The 24,796-nt window shown below is 41.7% G+C and overlaps 1 protein-coding gene across 2 annotated transcripts; it reads left to right on the top strand.

Annotated features, from left to right (window-relative positions):
- Positions 1–5,409: 5,409 nt before the first annotated feature.
- evpla (envoplakin a) lies at positions 5,410–24,762 on the top strand. Of its 2 annotated transcripts, none has more exons than XM_042103033.1 (22): positions 5,410–5,695; positions 10,272–10,371; positions 10,630–10,784; positions 14,857–14,980; positions 15,232–15,363; positions 15,511–15,552; positions 15,735–15,896; positions 16,267–16,374; positions 16,620–16,715; positions 16,979–17,089; positions 17,255–17,401; positions 17,610–17,764; positions 17,933–18,030; positions 18,164–18,336; positions 18,685–18,863; positions 19,035–19,173; positions 19,434–19,627; positions 19,751–19,901; positions 20,017–20,100; positions 20,292–20,399; positions 20,738–20,830; positions 20,993–24,762. In XM_042103033.1, the coding sequence occupies exons 1-22, from the start codon at positions 5,628–5,630 to the stop codon at positions 24,383–24,385; spliced, it is 6,012 nt and encodes a 2,003-aa protein (XP_041958967.1). In that variant the 5' UTR covers positions 5,410–5,627; the 3' UTR covers positions 24,386–24,762. The 2 variants fall into 2 exon arrangements, with proteins under 2 accessions (XP_041958967.1, XP_041958969.1); XM_042103035.1 differs by having other exon boundaries at positions 5,410–5,699.
- The last annotated feature ends 34 nt before the right edge of the window (positions 24,763–24,796 follow it).

The raw sequence follows: 24,796 nt of genomic DNA, 5'->3' as shown, positions 1-24,796 counted from the left end.
TGTGTGTGTGTGTGTGTGTAAATTTCTATGATTGAATGGGATATTTGTGTGTGTGCGTACGTGTGTAGATATTGATCTGTGTTACATTTATGAAGAATTTTTCTACGATTGAATGAGTACAGTAATTTACTGTGTATTAGACGCATGATGGCGCTTAAAATAATAAAAAACATATTAATGACTGAACCCGTGTATTAACCACAGTGGCCAATAAAGCATCATCAGATTGTGCTTTAATCACAAAGAAGAATGAGGAAAAGCAATGCATTCCCATGCATATAGCCCGTCCCTTGTATTAACCTCAGAGCTAAAGAAATTTAGCAAAACCAATATATAAACCTTGGTTAATAGGCAGGAAATTGCTACTGCTATCTTTCATGTCATTAAGTCAGGATGCATCAAAGTCACTGTTTCACAGTCGTCTTTCAAAGAAGAATTTTTTTGTAAACATTTGCACACAATTTGAATTTGATTCCTTTGTTTAAATAGTTCCCACCCATTCCTCCTTAGAACAGACATTAATATCAAATGTACTCATCAAAGAGCACAGTTCTAAGTAGAGCACTACTATGATATCAAATCATACAAGTATGGGACCTTTAGAGTGAGGGTTGTCAAAGAACATAATCTCACAGGCCTAGTGCACAAGAGGGCCCAGGCTCGAGTCTTTTTTACCTCAGCCCCTCTTCCCCACCTCGTGTCATCTCCTCTGTCCTGTGTGTAAAAGGCTAGAGATGCCCCATAAAATCACATACAACTGCAGATTTCATGAGTGACTCTTTAGGAATGAGGTCTCTGAATCCTGAAAAACTTGTGGTCAAGGTTGGAGAGCACACTGCGCTAAGCTATATCTTGGGTCTGGATGAATCAGGTGATCACGATGGCATGGGCAATGAAGAGTATCTCTGATGAGAGGTATGTGAAACTACGCACACCCACATCCTTCACTGGCATCCTTACACACTTGGAGATCCCCATGCGTAAATAAACACACACTTCAGAAGGATGATTATCTACTGATTATTTATCTATTCCTGACTAATGATTTGTCTTCTTGGAATCATTGATGTGATGAAAGGGCACAGGTTCAGTTTAATTTGTAATATTGTAGTGACTTTAGTAATATTTTCACATCTTCACCGAAGATTATAGATTGTATATTATATAATGACATTTGCACATCATACTCTAAAACAGTGTGAGAGGCTGAGATTTCCCCAAGTGCAGGAAAAATGCCCCCCCTCCCCGAAAAAAAGCCACTCAACTCTTTCACCAGCCACTATAGATATATAAAATGATTAAAATGTGCTACTTTCCAACTTGATCTAACTATATTGTGTAGCCTACATAATGTGATTTTAATATGTACAGATATGTAGGCTATATTTAACATTTAACATTTATTTTCTATTTGGTCTGTTATGAAATCATGCATTGACCCATTTAAGCACAGCTCAGTTTTAAGAAACTTAAATACATGCATGCTTAGCATTTTGTGAAAAGAAATCATGAACGCTACATTGACAGTGGCTCTTAACCGTGAGCTGCCTGTATCTCTGATTCTAATATTTACAGATAGCTAGGCGATGTAAGTAAGCACAGCTCAGTTTTAAGAAATGCTTAAAACCGTGGTAAAGTTGGTTTTATATTAGACGTTGGATATTCGACACATTTCTATTTATAAATCTATTTAGCACTGACTACGATGGTCGAGTTTGTGTCAAACCAACTTTAATGTGTTTAAACAAGGTCTGCCTATATTACACAAAGCTTCTTTTGTCCAAAAACCCATGTTTTAATGTTTAAAACCAAGTGTTAATAGATTTGAAACATTTAACATTAAAAATTGTATAAAATCAAAGAGTAGGTTTTAGGGAAAAAGGAGCTTTGTGTACTAGAAAGGGCAATAAGCCAAGTTCAGGAGATGTGTTTTAGTATGGGTAAGTCAAAAGGTGAAGCCGCATAATAGATTGAAATCTTTTATCAGCATAAAAAAATCATAAAATCAAAACATGGGTTTTTGGACAAAAGAAGCTTTGTGTAATATAGGCAGGCCTTGTTCAAACACATTAAAGTTGGTTTGACACAAACTCGACCCTCATAGTCAGTGCTAAATAGATTTTTCGAATGTGTCGAATATCCAACGTCCAATATAAAACCAACTTTACCACGGTATGCTAAAAGGCGAAAGACCATGTTGAATTTTGCTACAATTTATTTCAAAACCGGATTACTCTGGAACAGCTAACTATACACGGGAATGCATTACACCTTCGTGTTAGGTAAGGTCTGCTGTTTAGTCTGATATATGGTTTGTCGTGTGTTGCGTGAAGAGTGTGTATTCCACCGAGACGAATGGATGTGGAGATGGGCGCAGAGAATAATTATTCAATCTCTTGAAGTTATTTTTCTTGCGAACTGTTTATCACAGCAAATAGTGGCTAGCTAGCACCGTTTAAAATCTGAGAAAAGGCTCTTTCATGTGACACATGTGTGATGAGTAGCCTACTTCTCGAGGAGTTCAACAGAGAAGAATGGGTAAATTTGGACGCACTTCATATACCGAAGTGAAGCTGAAGCGCTGCGCAATGTTGCGCAGGAGACTGCGGCTCACTGGTAGTTACATTACATTAGCCTACATTACATTACATTACATTTGGCTGACGCATTTTTAGCCAAAGCGACTAACAACATGGTAAACAGTTTAAGTTTTAAAGCAATTCTCAACTATTTTAGGACAATTAAAAAAACGGTAGAGTACAGTAAGAATAAGTGCATCAGTGAGTGCTGTTTTTAACAGTTACGTGTCAGTTCAAGACGGCTGGTGAGTGCTAGGATCAGCAAGACTTGTAAGTGGCAGGGCTTAAATTTCACTGCGGGATTGCGGGTATTGCGCATAATTTGTTCAAGTCCCGCAACTCTAGACATCATAATGCGAGAAATTCCCGCATACACTTTTACAGCCTGTCTGATGACGTTAATATAGCCTAATCATTAAGTGGCGTGAATGCGGTGCTATTGACAGGACTGATCAACTACCGAGTTGAATTGAACATAGCCTCATGCAGACGCACACACACACGGAGAGAGAGAGAGAGAGAGAACCACTTTGCGTTTACGCAAATAGGCTACGCTACCATGGCAAACTTTTACATCTGGAAAGAGCTCCTTGGTAACTATCCTGCTAGCTCAGTCAGGTCACGTCAACACTTGATCCCAGAAAGATTGTCTTCGACATGTTAGTTTTTTCAACATTTATTGTATCTAATGACATAGAAAACATAATGATTTGCATACACATACCGCACTGTGCACAACTTTTATTCACTAGCGACTATAGCCTAAAACCGTCAGGTTGAAGGGGGGTATTTTCTTAAAGTGACAGGCACTCAATTACACCTACTCATCAGCAATGTGCACTCAATTGGACCTACACACCACATTAAAGATATGCCTAAGTGTTATAGGTTAAACGTCAATATGAGGCATTCAAATTACTAAATATGTTTAGCTACTAGTAATTACTAGTAAAATGCTATACTTTAAAAAAATGCATTATTAAATAAATACACTCTATATGAATTCAAAAATATATGATAGAAACATATCACATAAGCTATCATTTTCAGTGTGTGTTTGTGTGTGTGGAGAGAGTCAAGCAGAATCTAGGATGTCCACTGTTGTGAATGATCCCACTACAGTATATATTACTGATGACGTCAGGGTGGTGGGGGCCCCAAAATCAAACACTTTTTTAAAAAAAGTATCGAAGTATTGAAATCGCAATTCTTGACTTGGTATTTGGACTTGGTAACAGATGAGAAGTTTGGATTGGCCTGAGCGTACCGGTGGTTGAGCTAGACGTCGTTCGTCTGAGGAGCGCAGCTTTCTAGAGGTAGCGTATGTCTGTATGAGGGCATTCAAGTAGTTATTATAGGTAACTTCAAATCAGCGCGATTTACCCTTATAGGCTACTGCACATTACACGATCTGTACGAGATGATCCGCAGCACTGAAGTGAGAAATGATTTAACTCTTTGTGTAGCGCATGTGAGCACTCCCCCCCCCCCCCCCCCCCCCCCCCCCATTTCAACCTGAATATTGGTGGGGACATTTCAGTCGTAATTTGACATTAGTGTGGACACGTCCTTCGGCCCCCACGCAAATCTACGCCCATGTGAACACTAAACACGGTTAGAGGTGACAAGGTCGTCCGTGCGCTCAATCAGTCAGGAATGGCGGTGTGTTTCCGGATGCACCCAACCTCTATGATGGAATCCTCCAGAAATGTGGCCGTTCTACCCCAGCCCAGCAGCCTGTGCGGAGAGTGGCCCGGCTTCATTCCATTCCCATCCGCCTGCTCTCCTGCGAGTTCCAGCCTTCTGACTGTGTCTGTTTTAATGTCTCGGTGTATGCTGATCACAGGCATGAATTGTGTTGCAACATGTTCTGTCATTCTGAAGTAAGAGCACTTAGTTGAGGGTTGAATTACCTGTTGGGAGACACCTCTGCCTGGGGCAGGTGGATTAAGTGAGATCATGGAGGTCCAGCTGGGACTCATTCTTCTCAGCTAAATGACCAATTACACTTCCGTTTGAAGAGCTAAGACTAAGCTCTTCTCACCTCCTACTTTCACAGTGTTGTCGTCCTCCGACACCCACAGACTCACTCAAGTGTGTTCATAGCAGATGCTGACTTTACATTTAAGTGGTGAGGCTTCCTATGATGCTTCTATAAGGCCTACTAAATTGGCCTTTTTGCACTTCAAATGACAAACCAACCTTTCTGTCCTTTAGTGATGACTTTATTCACCCATGAGTTTTAGCCTTTAAAATCCTCCTATAGCCTATAAGACGTCATGGACTGGCACCTTACTATATAATGATTTATTCATTTTTAAATCTGGTCTTATGACATTTGTATACAATTGTCTTTGCTAATAAGTGATTCCACCAATGTATTTTGTCTTTTTTAATGTATAGTTTACCCTTTTATTTATTATTAATTTATTTTATTATTATTACTGTTTGTTTTGTATGTTTGTCTGTATAGCACGCTGTGTGCCCTGCTATAAAATGCTATATAAATCATTTCATTATTATTATTATTATTATTATATCAGTATGCATTGGTATTGGTCTCCTAGGCAACCATTGTTAGAAATGGGAGTAGAGGAAGAGATGAACATTCCTGCTGGATGAACAACAGAAACAGAGGAGGGGACGGGGAAGGGAAGACTTCTGTGTGTGTGTGTGTGTGTGTTTTGTGTATGAAGACAGGGAAGAATGAGAGCCCTGGGAACAGGTCTGGCTGGTCCTGAGGAACAAGATAGAAGAGTCTGGGTGGTGACCCACACCTGCCACCCAGGGCGGAGACTTGTGACAAACCAGTTCTACGTTCGAGGACGGCTCTGACGTTCACCAGAAAGGGGGGACAAGAGAGAGAGAAGGTGTGGGTGCGCGACAGCAGAACCAGACAGACACAAGACTGCCCACAGCCCCACAGCACGGTGTCGGAATACAGCGGAGCACCCATATACCCACCACAACACAACACAACTCAACTCAACCCAACTCAACCCAACTCAGCTCTGAGCAGGAGGCTCCTGACTCCCACAGACATCCAGGATGTTTAAGAAGAAGGACACGGTCAAAGGCTCTAAGGGCGACAGTTTGAAAAGCTCCAACTCCAGCAAGTAAGTGGTGTTGACTTTCCACCGTCCTCAGTAAGCTTACCTGAGGTCTGTTTGTTGTTCCACTTGACTAATGTTTTTCTGTTTCGTTTGGAGCTGTTATGCTCAGGACTGACTCTGAGATGTCTCAGGAAGGGGTCTCAGTGACTGGGTAGGATTGGCCCCATGAATTTGATCAAAACCACAACCCTCCTGGGCTGAAATCTGTGTCAAATGGTCTTACTTACAAGTGACTGCTTTTCTACTCAGTGGACTTGATATTCTCAAATAGTCATACCTTTGGTTATATAACCATGACGGAAAGTATTCTGTCAATATTTTACCTGGGCCTACCTTAACATTGTTTGTATTTGGGTATGTACTGGGCTGGCTTTGCTAAAATATTGGTTATGGGTACATGGTTTGAGGCTAAGCAGATGTGAGGATGACTTGTGACCCTGGCCGTTTGTTTAGAGCTTAGGGACATGTGAACAATAAGCCCACTGAGCAGCTTTGTGTCTTCTTCAAAGGAAAGCACACAAGTATGCTTGTGTCTCCAAATATGTACGCTCAAAATAAGCTTCATGAGTTTGAGCTGAAAGTGAACTGTATGCGTATGCCCTGACAACCATCATCTGGGTGTGTATTTTACCTTTGACATTGAAGGTTTAATGTTCTAATGTTCAGATTCTGGCTCTGGCTTTTAGGGACTCTGGTTCTCAGTTGATACCTCAAAAATCAGCTTAGAAGAATCAATGGTGTAATGGAATTCTTTATCTGAGTTTATTGTCATAAAGGTGGTGCACAACATCTTCCTTTCTCTTGGCCTATAAGAGTACACCTAAGTAATGAATTTGATGTGATATCAGCCTCAAGCGAAGGTTTTGTTTATTTAAAATTGAGATGTCCAAAAAACATGGGATCATTTCTACATCATGTGACAACGCCCATGCTGGCGTTTGACTGACGTGACTGCTGTTTTTTTACCCTTGGTCCGACAGAGTTGACTTATGTACGCCTTAATCCAGGGTGTGAGCCATCAGGTGAAGCCAGAAATACAGGAGCAGGTGGAGGTAGAGGAATTATTCAGTTGTAAGAGGTGTAGCATTAATTAGGCAGAATGGGTTCGGAAACAGACGAAGAGGTGTAGCATTGGGCAGAACGACTTTTGCCCAGCAACAAGGGTTGTAAGTGGCCTAGAGGAAACAATCAAGATTGGGAATCTTATCATGTCATCACAGCCTGGGTGTGGACCTCAGGTTTCATCTCAACATCACATTTCAATCCAAAAATGTATGCAAAGCACGAGGTTTTGGATTCCAATGGCACAGCTTCGTCAGGCATAGTTTAGCTAGCGTGTTATCAGAGTAATCTTTAAAAGACGAACAGCCTAGGGCTAAAAGGTAGAGTACGAAGTGATATGATGACAGATTTAAATGAGGCCAGCAAAGTCAACTGCTGCTCGTTGTAAGATCACAGCATGCCCGTAGAGGGAACAGCTGATCTTGCATTGAGATCAGCACAGTGTTCTGCTGAGGTGGCCCGTGGAGGTGGAGGGCCTTGTCTTTTATTATACAACAAACCTGTTCTTTTTACATAACTGGATCTCCTCCAGCGGCTTTTTAGTGCGTAGAAGAATCATCTTCAATGTAAAAAGGGATTAATTTAAGATTCGTTTGATGGGTCATTTGAAGGGTCGTTGATAGGTCTGGACTTGCCCTAATACATGTGCTGGTCAGGCTTCATTCACTGATGTTGTGTTTCTGTGAGGTCTTGTATACTAAACTGTTCATGGGCTATTGGCAATGAAGCATTTCTTTGCAAGGTCTGAATTGTAATGTGTGTAAACAGCCCTTCATCAACAATTGTGGTCATTAACAGGATATAATTTCACCCATCCTATCAAATTTGGGTGTGTACCCACGTCTTTGGCAAAGATATCTGGCAATAGACTTTGGTATGAAAACTTCCAACAGTTTCGAATGACACAAAAACGCAGTTAAATCAAGATAACTTGACTTACAGAATGCAGTTAAATCAGGATAACTTGACATTCTTTAACAGCATGCAGTATCTGACCAGACAGAAAGCAATTGTACTCCATACTGACATTCCTGAATTCAACTTTTACAGATAAAGCTATTTTACTCCAAAAGTAGACAACTATTACATTAACTCTCTATGTAATAGAATACATATATTACAACAATGTTCTAAGTAGGGATTTGGTGTAGCCTACTCAGGTAGCTATAGAGAAGAATGAGCATTGCATCAACAGTGTCAGAGAGATAAGGATTGTAGATTACCTGTGATGGTATGATTTAAAGGGACACCAGGCAACGTTTTCGTGTTAATTACTCATCTTTGTAAGTCGGTATATGGTTAAATGACTCATTACAGGGCGAATGAAGACTCTCTCGCCCGCCCCTACTGCCTGTAGGAAGAATATCCCGCTTGCAAGTTCAGTGTATCATACCCACCGACCGAAGCAGGATCAGTTTACATCCTGCATCCACAGCACAGAAGCAGGCTAACGAAACGCTAGCGATTGTTGCAAACGTGTGTATAATGGCAGAGCCGGCGAAGAAGCAGCGAAAACCCTTGACGGAAGATGCAAAGAAAAGGAAATAAACTTCAGAACGAGCGAGGGGGAGTTTCGTAGAGAAAAAGCATCAGGCTTGTCTGGTGTCCCTTTAAGACAACATCTTTGTCTGGAAGTACAATGTGTCCTGTCTATGTAGGTGTATTAAAGATAATAAAAACCCATGTAGATCTCTTCCACTGATGAAAAGAGGTTCAGCTTGTGTGTATGTGTGTGTGTGTTTCTGTGTCTGTGTGTGATAGAGAGAGAGACGAATATCATATCAGCACAAATTCCTTTTAGTGTTTGTTGAGGCAGGGAGGAGAGCAGATATGCATAATTTTCAAATGAGCAACAAGATTTCAACACCGGTTCACAAAAATGAAGAAGTGTGTGTGTGTGTGAGAGAGAGAGAGAGAGAGAGAGAGAGAACAATGCACAGTCTGAGGATGGGGAATGGCAGGCATGTGGTTTTGTGGACCATAAAGCATGTAGGGAATGTTGTAGAGGGAGGATGGAGTCAATCTCGTCATGTCCAAGGTCCCACCTATCAGGGACCTGATGAATCTAACCCCTCCATAGTCTAAATGTGGTCCTTAAATCTTCAAACAAAAGGTTCTTTGACCATTTTTAAAGTTTCATGGTATCTGAAAAATGGTATGTGAAGTCCAGTGAATAAGTAAATCAGTAAATGAAGACTACTAGTAGATAGAGTAGGAGGTAGTATATACGTCATACATGTGTTCACTTGCTCAGTTTATATCAGTAAGGGTTTATTATCATGTAATGAGTGTGTTCATTAATTAATCAGTTGCAAAATATGTAAGCATATTGCAAGAACACTAAAAACAGATCTAGAGACTGTGTTCTTTACCATCTGACACACAAAATTGCCACTTTCTATTGCATAAGATCATTTCACACTCTGGGCCAGATGTACGTACATTTGCGAACGTAGCGTTATCAGCGCCATGGACACACCGCAGATTGCGAGCGCTGTCAGACCCAAGTTTCCGTCGTATTTATCAATCGTTCAATCCTTAGTGTAAACTGCGCCTTTCTCTGCCCTTCTCCGCCCATAAACGAAATTTACGAACGTCCACAACTGAATGGCAGCGCCTACAAGCGCAGTTGAATGAAGTTAACTGATGACAACATTAAAAAGAATCAAACGTTTAGCGATCATGAAATAATACCATACATGATAAGATGTCAACAAGCAGGGAGATAATGAAGATCAGTAGTTCTACTCTACTTGTGCACGTAGGCTGTGGAAGATTGGTCAAATCTAGCAAGTAGGAAAGTTTAAGTGAATGACGTGAAAGTGAAAGTAAGACATGCGAAAGGCCAACGAAAGTTAAGGTTGCTTTTGGTAGTACAAATACTTTCACCACAAAAACTGGTGTTCTAAATAGCGATTCTGTTATCTTTGAAAGGTTCTCTTATTGACGCATTGAACTGCAATGTGGATTAACACCTGCTTTTACAAGGCGGAAGTATTTAGGCGCAGAATAGACGTGCGCTTTCAGGAGCAGTCTTTGTACATACCGCGGAATACATAACTAGGCGCTCTTTACTCTTCCCCTCCTATCTTTTTACGCTAAACTCCCACTTTCCCCTGGATCCTCCCATGAATGCATATGCATGACATGACAATCGCAATTTTGCGGCCTGTTTGTACATACCTCGCAATGATTTTACACGCACATTGCGAAACAAATACGCCTGAAATCGGCGCAAAAGCGTTAGTACATCTGGCCCTCTGTTTCATAATATTTACACCTTCCAAGGCTATGCCTATATTTTGCCTCCAGTTCACACCTAGGTCCTTCCTCATGGACGGACTCGTAGCATAGGTCTGGTGGCGGTGTACTCAAAGAACAAGAGCTCACATAACACTCGCTGCTACAGGTGATCCTTTAGCAAATAGTACTTTAGTGGTTCTTGTGTACTTGTTGAACCCTGACCTGGCTGCTTTGGAGTGTTAGTGCTAACCTCTGACCTCTTCCTCCCTCACAGGCAGCAGGTCTCCAACTTGGCCTTGCTGGTAGCGCGTATGCAAAAGAACGCTGACCAGGTGGAGAAAGACGTGCTGCGCGCAGAGGATCTCATGCTCCTGGTGAGAGACAAGGCTGTGTGCACATGCACATCCATACACATGCACACGTACACACACATGCACACACACACACACACACACACACACACACACTGATCAAGGGCTGCACACTGTGAAGGGCTGCACACTGTGAAGCATATCCGTTACTGAAATTCAAAACACACACACACATTTATTTATTCCAGTAAAATCAGCATACACGCACAACAACACGTACAAAAACAGATCTATAACTCTCTCTCACTGTCTCGCTCTCAGGATAATGAAAATAAAAACAAAGAACTGCCATTCAAGCACCAGAAGGAAGTGTCTGACTGTTTAGGGGATGCCGAGGGTCTCCTGAAAGACCTCTTTCTGGACGTGGACAGGGCTAAGAAGCTGGGTCACCCACAGGCACGCGAGATTGATAATGAGTAAGTGGATCATGTTTCTTTAGTATACAGTACATAAGAAAGTATTCACAGTGCTTCACTTTTTCCCCATTTCGTTATGTTACAGCCTTATTCCAAAATGGATTCAATTCATTTTTTCCCTCACAATTACACACAATGCCCCATAATGACAACATGAAAAAAGTTGTTTTAATGTTTGCAAATTAATTAGAATGAAAATATAATAATGTACATACGTATTCACAGCCTTTGCTCAATACTTTGGTGTTGCAGCAATTACAGCCTCAAGTCTTTTGCCACATGAAGCCACAAGCTTGGCACACCTATGTCCAGTTTCGCCCACTCCTCTTTACAGAACCTCTCGAGCTCCATCAGGTTGGATGGGGATCGTCGGTGCACAGCCATTTTCAGATCCCTCTAGAGATGTTCAATGGGATTCAAGTCTGGACTCTGGCTGGGCCACTATAGGACATTCACATAGTTGTCTTGAAGCCACTCCTTTGATATCTTGGCTGTGTCTCTCCCAGTTCCTGCCACTGAAAAACATCCCCACAGCATGATGCTTTGTTCGATCTTTGTCTCATCAGATCAGATCATTTTGTTTCTCATGGTCTGAGAGCCATGTGCCTTATACTAAGAAGTGGTTTCTGTCTGGCCACTACCATACAGGCCTGATTGGTGGAGTGCTGCAGCAATGGTTATCCTTCTGGAAGGTTCTCCTCTCTCCACAGAGGAACCCTGGGGCTCTGTCAGAGTGACCATAGGGTTATTGGTCACCTCCCTAACTAAAGCCCTTCTCCCCCGATTAGGCATGTAGTGGAAGCTAAACACACAGTTTAACCACCTCTGAAATTTCAGAAATAGTTTATCCACCTCATTTTAGAGTAAATCACACTGTATTATCCACATTCATAATATGTACATTAATCAACACCCTAGGAACCATTTAATACCACTGGTATCATTATAAACATTAGACAATAACCTCCACCATCATCAAACATTTTTTTTTTATCCGATACCGCATGGCGCAGTCCACCTTACCGGGATCACAGAATTCATAGTTTACCCACCTCTTATTTCAAGTCAAGTCAAGTTTATTTATATAGCGCATTTCATACACAGAGGTCATTCAATGTGCTTTACATAAACAAAACCAAACAATAAAAACATAGAAGGACAATATAGTCAAAGAATAGTTAAAAGGTAAAGATGATAATAAAAAGAAAACATAAAACACAAGGTAAAATCATTTAAAAATAAAGAATAATTAGTAAGCAAAAACAAAGGCAAAAGTAGTAAAAAAAGTAATAAAAGACAAGGTAGAATAATTATCAAGGCAGATTCAGAATTTGTAACTCGGCACAGTTAGCAGAAAGCATCTGAGAACAGTTTGGTTTTAAGTCTAGATTTAAAACTGGCTACAGTTGGGGCCTTTTTGATGTCATCCAAAAGTTGGTTCCACAGCTGAGCCGCATAGCAGCTAAAAGCTGCTTCACCGTGTTTAGTTCTAACTGTAGGTTTTACTAGCAGGTTTTTCACCTGGGACCTGAGAGGACGAGAAGGTGTGTACTGCTGAAGCATGTCTGACAAGTATTTAGGTCCTGCTCCATTTACTGATTTATAAACAAGCAATAGTGCTTTAAAGTGATTCTGTGACTTACTGGAAGCCAGTGCAAGGACTTAAGAATTGGAGTAATGTGGTCAGTTCTTTTAGTTTTTGTTAGAATCCTAGCTGCTGCATTTTGTATCACCTGAAGCTGTTTAATAGTCTTTTTAGGAAGGCCTGTGAACAGTCCATTGCAGTAATCAACCCTGCTGGAGATAAATGCATGAATGAGTTTTTCTAAGTCATGTTTTGACATCAGCCCTCTGAGTTTGGCAATATTTGAGGTGGTAAAAAGCTGATTTAGTTATCGCTTTCATGTGACTGTTGAAATTTAGATCACTGTCAATTAATACACCAAGATTTTTAACAGTATCCTTTGCCTTCAACCCTTTTGTGTCAAGGAGAGTGGCAACCCTAAGTCTTGTCTCCTTTTTACCAAATATAATTACTTCAGTTTTTTCTTTGTTCAGCTAAAGAAAATTTTGAGACATCCAGGTCTTGATTTGTTCTATACACTGACACATAGATTCAAGAGGACCATAGTCATTTGGTGATAGAGCTAAGTCAATTTGTGTGTCATCTGCATAGCTATGATATGAAATCAAATTATTTTTAATGATTTGTCCAAGTGGGAACATATAGAGGTTGAATAATAGTGGCCCCAAGATCGACCCCAGGGGAACACCACAGGTCAAGGACGTTGGTGTTGAGGTACAGTTTCCGATGGCAACAAAGAAGCTCCTTTCTTGTAGATATGATTTTAGCCAGTTGATAACTATGCCTGTAAATCCAACCCAGTGTTCTAGTCTGTGTAGTAAAATATTGTGATCAACAGTGTCAAATGCTGCACTAAGGTCCAGTAGCACTAGGACTGATGTTTTACCTGAATCTGTGTTAAAGGCGTATGTCATTGGAAACTTTAATGAGAGCTGTTTCAGTGCTGTGATTTGCCCGAAAACCAGACTGAAAGTAAAAATCAGTCAAAATACCCATTTGATGTTAGGAAGGTGGTTAATTGATTAAAGACTACTTTTTCAATAATTTTGCCAATAAAAGGTAGATTGGATATGGGACTGTATTTGTTTAGCATGGAGGCATCCAGGTTATTCTTCTTGAGAAGTGGCTTTACAACAGCTGTTTTCAGTGACTTAGGAAAAGTGCCAGACAGCAGTGATACATTTACAATTTGAAGGACATCCGCCGCTATGAGGTGAAAAACAGTTTTGAAGAAATTTGTAGGCAGAGTGTCTAAGACACATGTGGAAGAGCTGAGATTCTGTACAGTTTTTTCAAGTGTTTCGTAGTCTATCAAGCTGAACTCTGACATCAAGTTTAGTTTCCCTCTGTTTGTTGCTGGAAGTTCAGGTTGTTGTTTCAGGTTGTTTTACCACTACACCCCTGCCCCCGATCACTCAGTTTAGAGGGACGGCTAGCTCTGGGAAGAGTCCTGCTGGTTCTTCCATTTACGGATGATGGAGGCCACTGCGCTCATTGGCACATTTAAAGCAGCAGAAATGGTTTTGTACACTTCCCCAGTTATGTGCCTCAAGACAATCCTGTCTCGGAGGACTAAAGACAATTCCTTCGACTTCATGCTTGTTTTGTGGTCTAACATGAACTGTTAACTGTGGGGCCTTATATAGACAGGTGTGTGCCTTTCCAAATAATGTCCAATCAACTAAATTGACCACAGGTGGACTCAAATTAAGCCGTATAAACATCTCAAGGATGATCAGTGGAGACAGAATGCACCTAAGCTCAATTTTGAGCTTGATTGCAAAGGCTGTGAATACTTATGTATAAGTGATTTCTTCGTTTTCTATTTTTAATAAATTTGCAAAACTCTCAAACTTTTTTTAAGTTGTCATTATGGGGTATTATGTGTAGAATTTTAAGAAAAAAATGAATTTAATACATTTTGGAATAAGGCTGTAACATAACAAAATGTGGAAAAGTGAAGTGCTGTGAATACTTTCCATATGTACTGAATACTGTATTACACACTGCAAAAACTATTTATCTAACCCAGTGTTATTAATCTTATAATAATCTGATATTAAGATCAAAAAATCTAGTTGGTATTGTTTTTAGTATGAAGATACTTACCTATCGCCTTTTAGTAAAATCATTTGACTTAATTTAATAAGAGTTTGACTCATTTGACATCTCATCATGAAATCAAGCACATTTGGCTGCTAGCACATTAAGCAAATTTGTCTTGATAAGATGCCTTAAAATAAGTCAAATTCTTACTAAATCAAGTCAAAATTATCTTAAGAGAGAGAGCTAGGAAAGTGTCTTTATACTAGTGTGTTGTATAGTTTACACTTTTTTATCTTAATATAAGATTAATAACACTTAGTTAGATTTATTTCTTTATTTATTTAAGTTCTGACATAATTCCATGAATGTTCTTTTTTTAAATACTGAGGACTAATGCTGAAGATTGACAATTTTGACTAATGTTGTCTTTTAATTCCTTAGTGTCCTTCGCTTGCATGAACGCTGGCTGAAGGATTGTGCCATTCATCAGGACGTGTACGACCCTGTAAATGACGTGGAGCTGGTGCCCAGGATTAACTGGGCCCAGGTGCTCAATGACAAACAGGTAAACACCGACACATACACGTGTGACTACATCTCCCTACTGTACATCAAAGAGCTGTTCATTGTTTCGAACTGAGCCAAAACTAGGGCTACATTTGACACCTGAGACCATGCCGGGCTGGGTTATAATAAATGGAAATCCTACCCAGCTCACTCTAAATTACCTGTAAGCACAGTACCTAACCTTTAGGTTGACCCACCTTCGCTAAAAATAAAGTAATGTGAAGGTTGTCTGTGTGTCGTGTCCGACAGAGGCAGGTTAACACGGAGAAGTATGGAGACACCTTATCTGAAGTGGAGAAACAGATTGCAGCCCATAATATCCTGCATAAAGAAATCGAGGCCTACAATTCTCAGATGAGCCCAGGGACCACCAGCTCCAAGGTAAAGGGCTGCTTTTCCATTGTGTTTGCTTATTGAATTACTACTTTGTAGAAATCAATAGCCTATAAGTAGTTATTGTACATCAGGACCCCCCCCCCATGTGATCATATTACTGGGTCTCTAGCTCACTTATGTGTTGCATTTCAGGAGGAATACAATGATATCAAGAAGCAGTACACCAATCTTCTGGTAAGTTCTGATTCATTACTATTTCGAAACTAAATTTCCTGCCATTACTAATAGACTGACCATGACCAGGAGCTTCTTAGAAATGTCAAACTTGCCAGTAACAGAAAGGTCCCTATCTGGTGGAGCATGGTAGTATGTGTGGGAAAATGAGCAGATTAAAATGGTCTCCTGTGTCTCCAAAGGACAACTCCAAATGGCGACGCCATTACCTAAGCAGCCTGTACGACTACATGCATGGATGCAAGAAGGAGCTGAAGTTCCTGGGCGAGGAGCAGGATAAGATCCTCAAGCAGGACTGGAGTGACCGCATGGTGGACCCACCAGACGTCCGCAGGGAATATGAGGTCAGGAAGCTACACAGGGACTCTGTTTCTTTTCCTCATTTAAATCCAGTTTATGCCAAGTATATAAATATACTGGCTGCCATATATCTTACCATATCATATGATATCAAAGTATGTGTAAAGGTTGACCACTTGGTGGCATTGTTCATTATGTCTCAATATGGATATATAGAGATGCAATGCAAATTGTAATATTTTTTGGAATATAAGATCACTTTCAATGTAATTTGCCAATATAGAAACATTTCATTATCATTGTGGCTTTTTTTCTATAAAACAGACTGCAGTTAAGACTGGCAACTGTTTAAACCAGAATACACAAATCTGTAAACAGAGGCCTGTTCATGAGAGTTTTTGTGTATCTCACCAGAACTTCAAGAACAACAGCTTGCTCTCCCACGAAGCTGAGGTGAATCGGCTGCAGGACGATGGGGACCGGCTCATCGAGCTGAAGCACCCTGCCAGCAACATAGTGGAGGTGACAAACGCTCTGGTCTCACATAAAAAACTCAGTGCTTCTTCTGCCACTTTGTGAGAGAACGCTCATAAGTGGGGAACTAGATGCATTCTTGTTCCCCCATATGTGAGCAGTGTCTCTGTCACTGATAAAGGAGGTCCTACTGAGTGATTTTACTGCTAGTTCTCTCCTCCATTTTGAAACCAGATAGAATGAGATCATCAGCGTAAATGCTCACAGAGTGTTATTCTGCATGTTTGTCACAGGCCCAGAGGGATAAACTGCGCAACGAGTGGCAGGTATTCCTCAACCTGTGCATCTGCCAAGAGGTGCATCTGGAGAATGTGGAGGAATACAAAAAGGTCATTTGAAACGACAGGAATAACTTTGCACACTCATACTCATACAAACTCTGTGACTGTCTTAAATGCAAACAATTGAAAGGGGAGCCAACGTTATCCGAAATCATAAATCAATATTATATATTTTATTTTCATGTAACTTGTAAAATGATGTGATATAGATATGATGATATAAGTGAATCGATTTTTAACGTAGTTGTGTGTATGTCTCCGTAACATGTGTAGACTACTACTTACATTTGTTCTACCTTGCTTGTGTTTAGTATCAGCTTGATGCAGATACTTTGTCAGAGTCTCTCACCAAACTTGGCTCCACCCTGGACCCCAAAGCCCTCAATAGCAAGACCAACCCTGAGATCTTACTCCAGCTCCAGGTCAGTGCTTACAGGAAGTTATCTGAACCACCAATCTCCTTCCATTCCCCTACAATTCAGTTGCTCAGAAAATTCTGTGTGATATACTTACAGAGCAATGAACCACTGATGCAGTTAGGCTTGAACAAAAGATTATAATCTGAAAATGTTCACTTGCCCCCTCAGGCAGAGGAGAGGGCAGTTCAGCGTAGCGAGCAGAAGTTAGCTGACCTCAGGAAGAGGAGCACGAGCATCGCTCCACTCAAACTGCGCCGCTCCAACCCCAACCGCTCCAAGGCCATCGAAGCACTGTGCGACTGGAGCACTCCCAAGGTAACCGGCCACTAACCCTGACCTGGCCCAAGACCCTTTGGTCTTGATTGCTTCCCTTATGTATGATGTTATTACCCAGATACTGTATATTATCAAAATTAATTTATTTTGAATGTATAAACTTGCATGTGGTTCTCAAGGATATTGAATTCTCATTCAAAATGTTTATGTCTCGTTCAAAATGTTTATGTCTCGTTCAAAATGCTAGGCCACGCTGGACCGTGGGGACGTCTTCACTCTGAAGTCCAATTCTGACAATGAGAACTGGGAGGTGGTGTCCAACAATGGTGTCACCAAAAGCTTCCCAGGAGTCTGCTTCCTCATCCCCCCACCAGACACAGACGCCATCGACAAAGTGGATCTGTAAGGAATTGAACTCAGTTGATATTAAAATAATAAATCAAATTTCTGAATGTATCAAATCAAATTTATGAAACTAGATCTCCGGTTTGGAATATCAGTGTATGGCTTACTTATGGTTTATCAATGTATATTATGTTGAATGTAATTAGATATTGTTTGTCTTTGTAGGCTTGGGGGTGAGCTGGCAGATTTGAAAAAGAGAAGAGCAGCTTTGGAGGCATCCCTGAAGAACCATGCCCCTAACTCCTCAAAGTCTCAGAGAGCAGGTAACGCCTAAACCTCCACAAGACAGAGTTTGACACACTTAAATCTTCCTAAGTAAAAATGTCAGCACTAACATCTTGTAGTGCTGAATCATGATGCCATAACATATTCACAGAACTCTCTTCTTCTCTTCAGCTCCTGTGTCGGCAGCCCCAGAGAACCCCAAGGCCCTGCAGCTGGCTAGCGCTTTAAATGAGTTGGATAAGGACCTGGCCCAAGCTAAGGAGGATGTACTAGGCCGTCTTAGGACTCCACTAGACCGCACTGACGCTGCTCAGGACCTTGCTAGTAGGCTGAAGGAACAGGAGGTGAGTTGGACTCACAACAAGTGTCCTAGTTTGAGCGATTACTCCCAATTCCTGAAATAATGTCTACGCCACATACTGTAACAATGTAGCATTGACAAGAATCTCCCAATCTCTCCCAAGTTATACAAAGTCAGTTAACACTTATCTCTGCAAGAGTACCATTAGCACTTCAAGGTCTACAAGAATGTATAAAACTTTTAACTATGGCATGCAACATCTGAGATGTTGAAAAACTGTTTTCATCATGTGGCCTATCCTTATCACCATTTGCATCACCACTGCCACAAATCCACAGATCAGAGGCATGAGCAGATGATCATTCAGTACATGCCCACATTTCCCTTACAGAAAGCTGCTGCAGCACTGAAGGCTTTGGACCAACAGAAAGCAGCTACTCAGAAAGAATTAGAGCCCCTCCTGGCCCAAAAAGCCAATGGGCCAACTTTGTCTTCACTGCCAGAGAAACTGAACTCAACCAAAAACAAACAAGACAGCCTTGCTGCCCTTTCTGACTTGTACACAAAAAAGTAAGATATGTCCAAGATATACATATATATACATATACATATACATATACATACTGTACATAAGATATGTCCAAGATATATATATATTATGTTCCCCACTTCAATAAAAATAAGTAATGAGCTGAGCATTTTCAAACTGTACAATAATGTCTGGTTCTATGTCAAAAACAGGGCTAACGCCTCTCTGAATTTGGAGAGCCAGATCAAGAAAGTGGATGGCATAGTATCTGGGCTAGAGAAGGAGCTGTGTGAGGATGGAGTCATTCCAGATAAGCCCAATGCCATTCAGACTCGCCTGCGGGAGGTCCAGGTAACAATCTGTGCATGCTCCATCAGAGTAGTATACTGTGACAGCAGTACTGCTACCCTTATGATCTTTCATTCTATAATCTCCATATTGTCAGCAGAAGAAAGGATTCCCTTTGTTATGATTCGTTATGTCCCATTTGCTTCTCAGAGAGACTGGTCTGAAGTTCAACTGGTCTCATAAAATGTGTGGCACTGTGCACATCGATCCTTATACAAACATAATGCAATTTGTTCCTTCCTCCACTCCCCCTCTGCCCCCAGGACCTTAAGAAGGATGTGGCCAAGGCTCAGCCAGAGGTGCAGAAGCTCAGCCAGGACTTGGAGGCCACGGAGAAGCTGTGCAGCTCCCTCCAGCAGGGCTACCAGGAGTACTGCCCAGACATCGGGCGCCAGAGGACAGACACGACCCGTCTCCAGGGCCGCTACGCTCGTCTGTCCAATCAGCTTGAAGAGAGGTGACAAGTCAAGGCACTGCTGTGTGCTTCTTCCTCGTGTTCATACTTCTTTTGATTACTTGTGTTCAGTTATTACCCTTTTGTCTAATAAATGGCATTGATCGGTTATGATGGTCTGTTTAGGGAGAAACTTCTGCAAGGTGCCGCCATTAAAAATCAAGACTTCCAGAATGTGAGCCAATCCCTCGACTCCTTCCTGAACAACCTGCCCAATAATGCCGTCAGCCCCAGTGATGACTTGGCAGAAGTCAATGCTAAGCAGGTTTCTCAGGAGGTAGGCTAAGTGTATTTCATTCTTTAACTATTTCCTCTAACATTTCTTGAGTGAGAAGCATTTAAGACAAAACTTTATAAATATGCTAACCAAAAGCCCACTGTTTTCTTCACAGAGGGTGGTAGAGGACATCAAGCGTAAGGGGGATGACATCGACAGAGTTATCGACCTCTCCGCTGACTTGCAGGATGTCCTCAATGTAAGACCCTAGATGACTAGATGAATACTTAGTGTTGACATTTTGATTTATTTTGATTGAAGAACCTGTCAAATGTATGAAGCTCCATTATGTAGTACTATGGTGGAAGTGGAATAACTGACTGAACATAATAGATGGAACACCAAAGTCAATGCAGGAACACACAATAATCCCATTCCCTTCCCCTGCAGGAATATGAGATTAACTGTGACACATACAACGGCACGCTGAAGAATGCTGGACCCACAGATGCCAAAAAGCCAAACACTTCAGCCCTTGCAGACAGCGTGCAGAAAAAGGTACACAGCACTTTAGTAAAACCTTTAAAAGCTTATATGAACAGTGAAATGCAAACCACGTTGTACATGCCTTTGTCATTTACACATATATGGGCCTGAAAAAAATGTAGCTGAAGTGCTAACCAGCAATAGCACAATTTGAAAGCATCCTTGTTATTTTTTGGGGGGAATGAATCTGGGTTATAATTCAAACCATAATCAGGATGTGACTATATTACTATTCAATTTCTTTTTCAATTTACTGTGATTGTGTTACATTGTATCTATTTTTTCTGTGATGAGGATTTTTCAACCATTTAATGTGTGATTGTTGATGCTATGTTGATGCTCTCTCACAGGAAAAAGCATTGGTGAACCGATATGCTACAGCTACTGCAGAGAATGATCAGCTGCTGAACCAACTTGACTTGGCCAAAAACATCATGGGACAGGTGCACATATAAAACACTGATTCAAGTGCTGTTAATCATTTAACTGACTTTCATGTTTACATTTTGGCAATTTGCTTCATAAATACTGTTGAACTGTCGTAGTATTAACACTATATCTCACACACATATTATTAATAATTCTTATTTTTATTATTTGATCAGAATGAAGAGAAAGTCACCATGGTGAAACAGCAGCAAGCACAGCTGCAGAACCTTCAGAAATCTCTAGACGAGACATCCAGTCTGACGAAAGAGCTGGAGGAGGAGGTGTCTAGACGTAGCCATGCTGAGAATGACCTCAAGACCTACAAGAACAGATTGATGTCCTTGAAGAGTCGCAGGGGTGTGGAGCGCGTTGAAGAGAAGGAAGTGCTGCAGTACTACCGTAACCCCAAGATGGAATCCGACCTGGAAGACCTAGAGAACAAAGCTCACCAGGAAGCCCTGAAGCGAACAGGCATTCAGAGTGAGATCGAGGTCATCGGCTCAAAAATCGCAAAATTAGAATATGAAGTCAAGAACATAGAGCCCAAGTTGGTTACCAGAGAAGTGACCAATTATGAGAGAGATCCCCAACTCGATGTTGATGCGGCCAAAGTAAAGGATGAGATAAAAAAGCTGAGGGACGAAATCCGTTTACATGATAAAGAGACAGCTAAGTTGCAAACAGAGCTTACCATTTTAGAGCAGAAGAAGCCAAACATCAAACAGAGGGTGGTGCAGAAGGAAGTGGTCAAAGTGGAGCAGGACCCAGGGATGTTGAAAGCTGTCCGAACATTTGAGAATGAGATAGCTGATGAAAGTGAAAGGGGCAGATCCATTGGCAATGAGATCTTTCAAACAAAAAGCCAGATCAATACACTGGAGAGACTGATTCCAACCTTAGAGCCTAAGATTGTTACCAAAGAGGTGAAGAAAGTTGAACAGGATCCTGAAGCCTTGAAGGAGGCTGAAAAGCTAAAATCACTTTTAAAAGATGAGACAAAGGAAAACACAGGTCTCCAAATTGAACTTTCTGTGCTACAAAAGCGGCTGATTCAACTGACTGAGTTAAAACCAAAAGTGGAAGTTAAAGAGGTCATAAACGAGGTTTTTATGGTCTCACCACAGACAGAGGAGGAAATGGCCCGTCTGAAGAAGGAGCGGAAAGATACCGTAAAACGGATTTCGGATCTTGAGTATGAAATCGCAAGAGTGGGGGCTGAGCTGGCGGACCTGAAATCACAGCCTCCTCAGGTTGAGTGGAAAGAGGTCACCCAAGAAGTTGTGAAAGAGGAACGGACCCCTGAGGACATCAAGGAGATTCAAAGGCTCAAAGACCAGCTGTCCCTTCAACAAAAGACTTATGATGATACTCAAGACAAGATAAAGCGTCTAACAAAAGAGAGAGATGAAATCAAAGCAGAGAAGTCAAAGGTGGAGACTAAACTTCTGAACAAAGAAGTGGTGAAGTATGTTGATGACCCACTCCTGGAGAAAGAGGCAGACCGCCTGCGGAGGGACTATCGTGAGGAGCAGCAGAAGCGTCGCACCACTGAGGAAATGGTCTTTGACCTGCAGAACAAATACATTCAGCTAGAGAGACAGCAGCCAGAGGAGAAGGTTGTGGTTCAGGAGGTGCTGCGCCTCCAGAAAGATCCAAGACAGATCATAGACCATGAGAGACTTGGCAAGAACTTGGATAAGGAAGTCACATCCCGCAGGCAGATGGAGCTTGAGGTACAGCAGCTGAAGACAAGAGTGGAGGAGAAGGAGAGGATCATCCAGTTGAGTGATGAACATCAGAAGAAAGTCAAAGTGGAGGAAGAGCTGAAAGAAACCAGGAAACGCATTCATGACCTGGAGACAGCCCCACCACCTATTGAGGAGTGCATTGAGATCGAGGAAGTTATGAAGGTGGAGAGGGATCCAAAATTGGAGAAAATGACCAATGGACTCCGCACAGATTTGGACAAAGAGAATAATGACATCATACGCCTTCAAAGAGATATAAGACAACTTAATACAAGGCTTGATGCATTGAAACGGCAGAAGTCTGGAGAGAAGACGGTTTATAAAGAGGTCATCCGTGTAGAAAAAGACCAAGCAGTAGAGGCTGAGAGGACCCATTTGAGGGAGCTGGTACTACAGGAGACAAATGCTCGACGAGACCTGGAAGATGAGGCCAAAAAACTGAACGACAAGTTGGATCGCCTCAAAAATCAAAACACTAGAAATTCTGAAGAGGAGACAAATCTGATCCGCAAGAAGGATACCTTAGAAAAAGAGAAGGAGAGACTAGAGCGTGAGCTGAGAACCCTGGAATCTGAGAAACTAGACATCAAAACCTCATTCCAGCAGCAGTCTCAACTGATGAGTGAGAAGAACCAGAAGACCAGGCAAAAGAGCATCAGGATGGAGACGGACGTTCAGCGTCTAGAGGGGGACATCTTGGATGAGAAGGACAAGATCCACAAGCGTGACAACACAATCAGGGAACTTCAGAAAAGCTTGAAGAAGGAAGATAATAACAAAGAGTCACGAACCAAAGAGACCAACCTCTCCACCAAAATCACCATCCTAGACCCTGACACAGGGATGGACATGTCACCATATGATGCTTACCGGAGAGGTTTGATTGATCGTAAACAGTACCTGCAGCTGCAAGAGCTGGAATGTGACTGGGAGGAGGTCACCACCAATAGGCCCGATGGCGAGACTTCTGTGCTGCTGGACCGTAAGAGTGGCAAACAGTACCCCATCAAAGATGCTTTAAAGGATGGCAGAGTTACCCCAGAACAGCTGGACGAATACAAGAAAGGTAGAATGCCCATCTCAGAGTTTGCTCTCCTTGTTGCTGGAGACAAAAAACGTTCTTCCACCTCGTCAGCCTCAAGCAGGCTCTCATCCACCTCCACTGACTCCCTCATCGAGGGAGACTTCCCCATCAGTGGCATTTATGACACCCACACTGACTCCTGCCTGTCAATACGCAGTGCCATGAAGCACAGGATGATTGATACCAACACGGCTCAGAAGCTGCTGGAGGCACAGGCTGCCACGGGGGGCATTGTGGACATCAACAACAAGGAAAGATACTCTGTGCACAAGGCCGCAGACCTGGGTCTCATTGAAGCAAGCCAGTTGCAGCGGTTGCTCAATGCTCAGAAAGCCTACACTGGAGTCGAGGACCCTATCACCAGGGAACGTCTCTCTATTGGGGAGGCTGTCCAGAAGGGATGGATGCCCAAGGACACTGCCATGCGCTATATGGAGGCCCAGTTCCTGACAGGTGGACTAGTGAACCCCAACCGAACAGGACGTGTTGATGTCGTAGAGGCTGCAGGCTCTAAAATGGTGGATAGCACCATGGTGAGAGAGCTTCAGGAAGAGGCCAACCACCCCAAGGAGCTGATAGATCCCATCACACAGGAGAAGATCAACTATAAGCAGGCCCTGAATCGCTGCCAGACAGACCCAAGGACAGGTCTCCCAATGTTACCAGCATCCTCTAAAAATGCCTCCCCTACCTCCCCCTTCCCCGCATATTTTAGCCATCGATCTTCTAAGCATTAACTTTGAATAGGATGTGTTTACATTCAGATTGGGGAGTTCTCCAAGGGGAACTCAGTTGTAAATGTCACTAATTAATGTTTATATAAAATATAAAAATGTTTATAAATAACTCAGGGAAAATAGGGAATATTATTCAGCTCACTTAAGGGGTCATAAATATTGCTGCTGAGATGTGTGTTTACTCATTTATGAAGGAGAAGTCTATTCTTACTGATCATTATCCTTAAAATAATTAGCAGATTTGGGATGATGGGTCATGGTGCAATCACGGTTTGGATGTCAATACTTTCATATATAATTTAAAGTCTTTCTCTGATATACTGTTATTGCTTTATTTGATATTGTATGAAAAATAAATGTATTGATTAAAATGTCAACTTTGTGGCTTGTCATATGTTTAATGTTTTAATA

This window comes from Alosa sapidissima, chromosome 9 (assembly GCF_018492685.1).
Source record: "Alosa sapidissima isolate fAloSap1 chromosome 9, fAloSap1.pri, whole genome shotgun sequence".
NCBI lineage: Eukaryota > Metazoa > Chordata > Actinopteri > Clupeiformes > Clupeidae > Alosa > Alosa sapidissima.
Note: the sequence above shows the minus strand (reverse complement) of the source record. Positions and strands in the feature narration are given on the sequence as shown.

Bases quoted from the DNA above. Each gene is read 5' to 3' on its own strand.
- evpla (XM_042103033.1), top strand. From the start codon at position 5,628: ATGTTTAAGAAGAAGGACACGGTCAAAGGCTCTAAGGGCGACAGTTTG. The intron at 10,785-14,856 runs GTAAGTGGATCA...TTAATTCCTTAG, and splicing joins GCACGCGAGATTGATAATGA to TGTCCTTCGCTTGCATGAAC. The intron at 20,400-20,737 runs GTACACAGCACT...GCTCTCTCACAG, and splicing joins CAGACAGCGTGCAGAAAAAG to GAAAAAGCATTGGTGAACCG.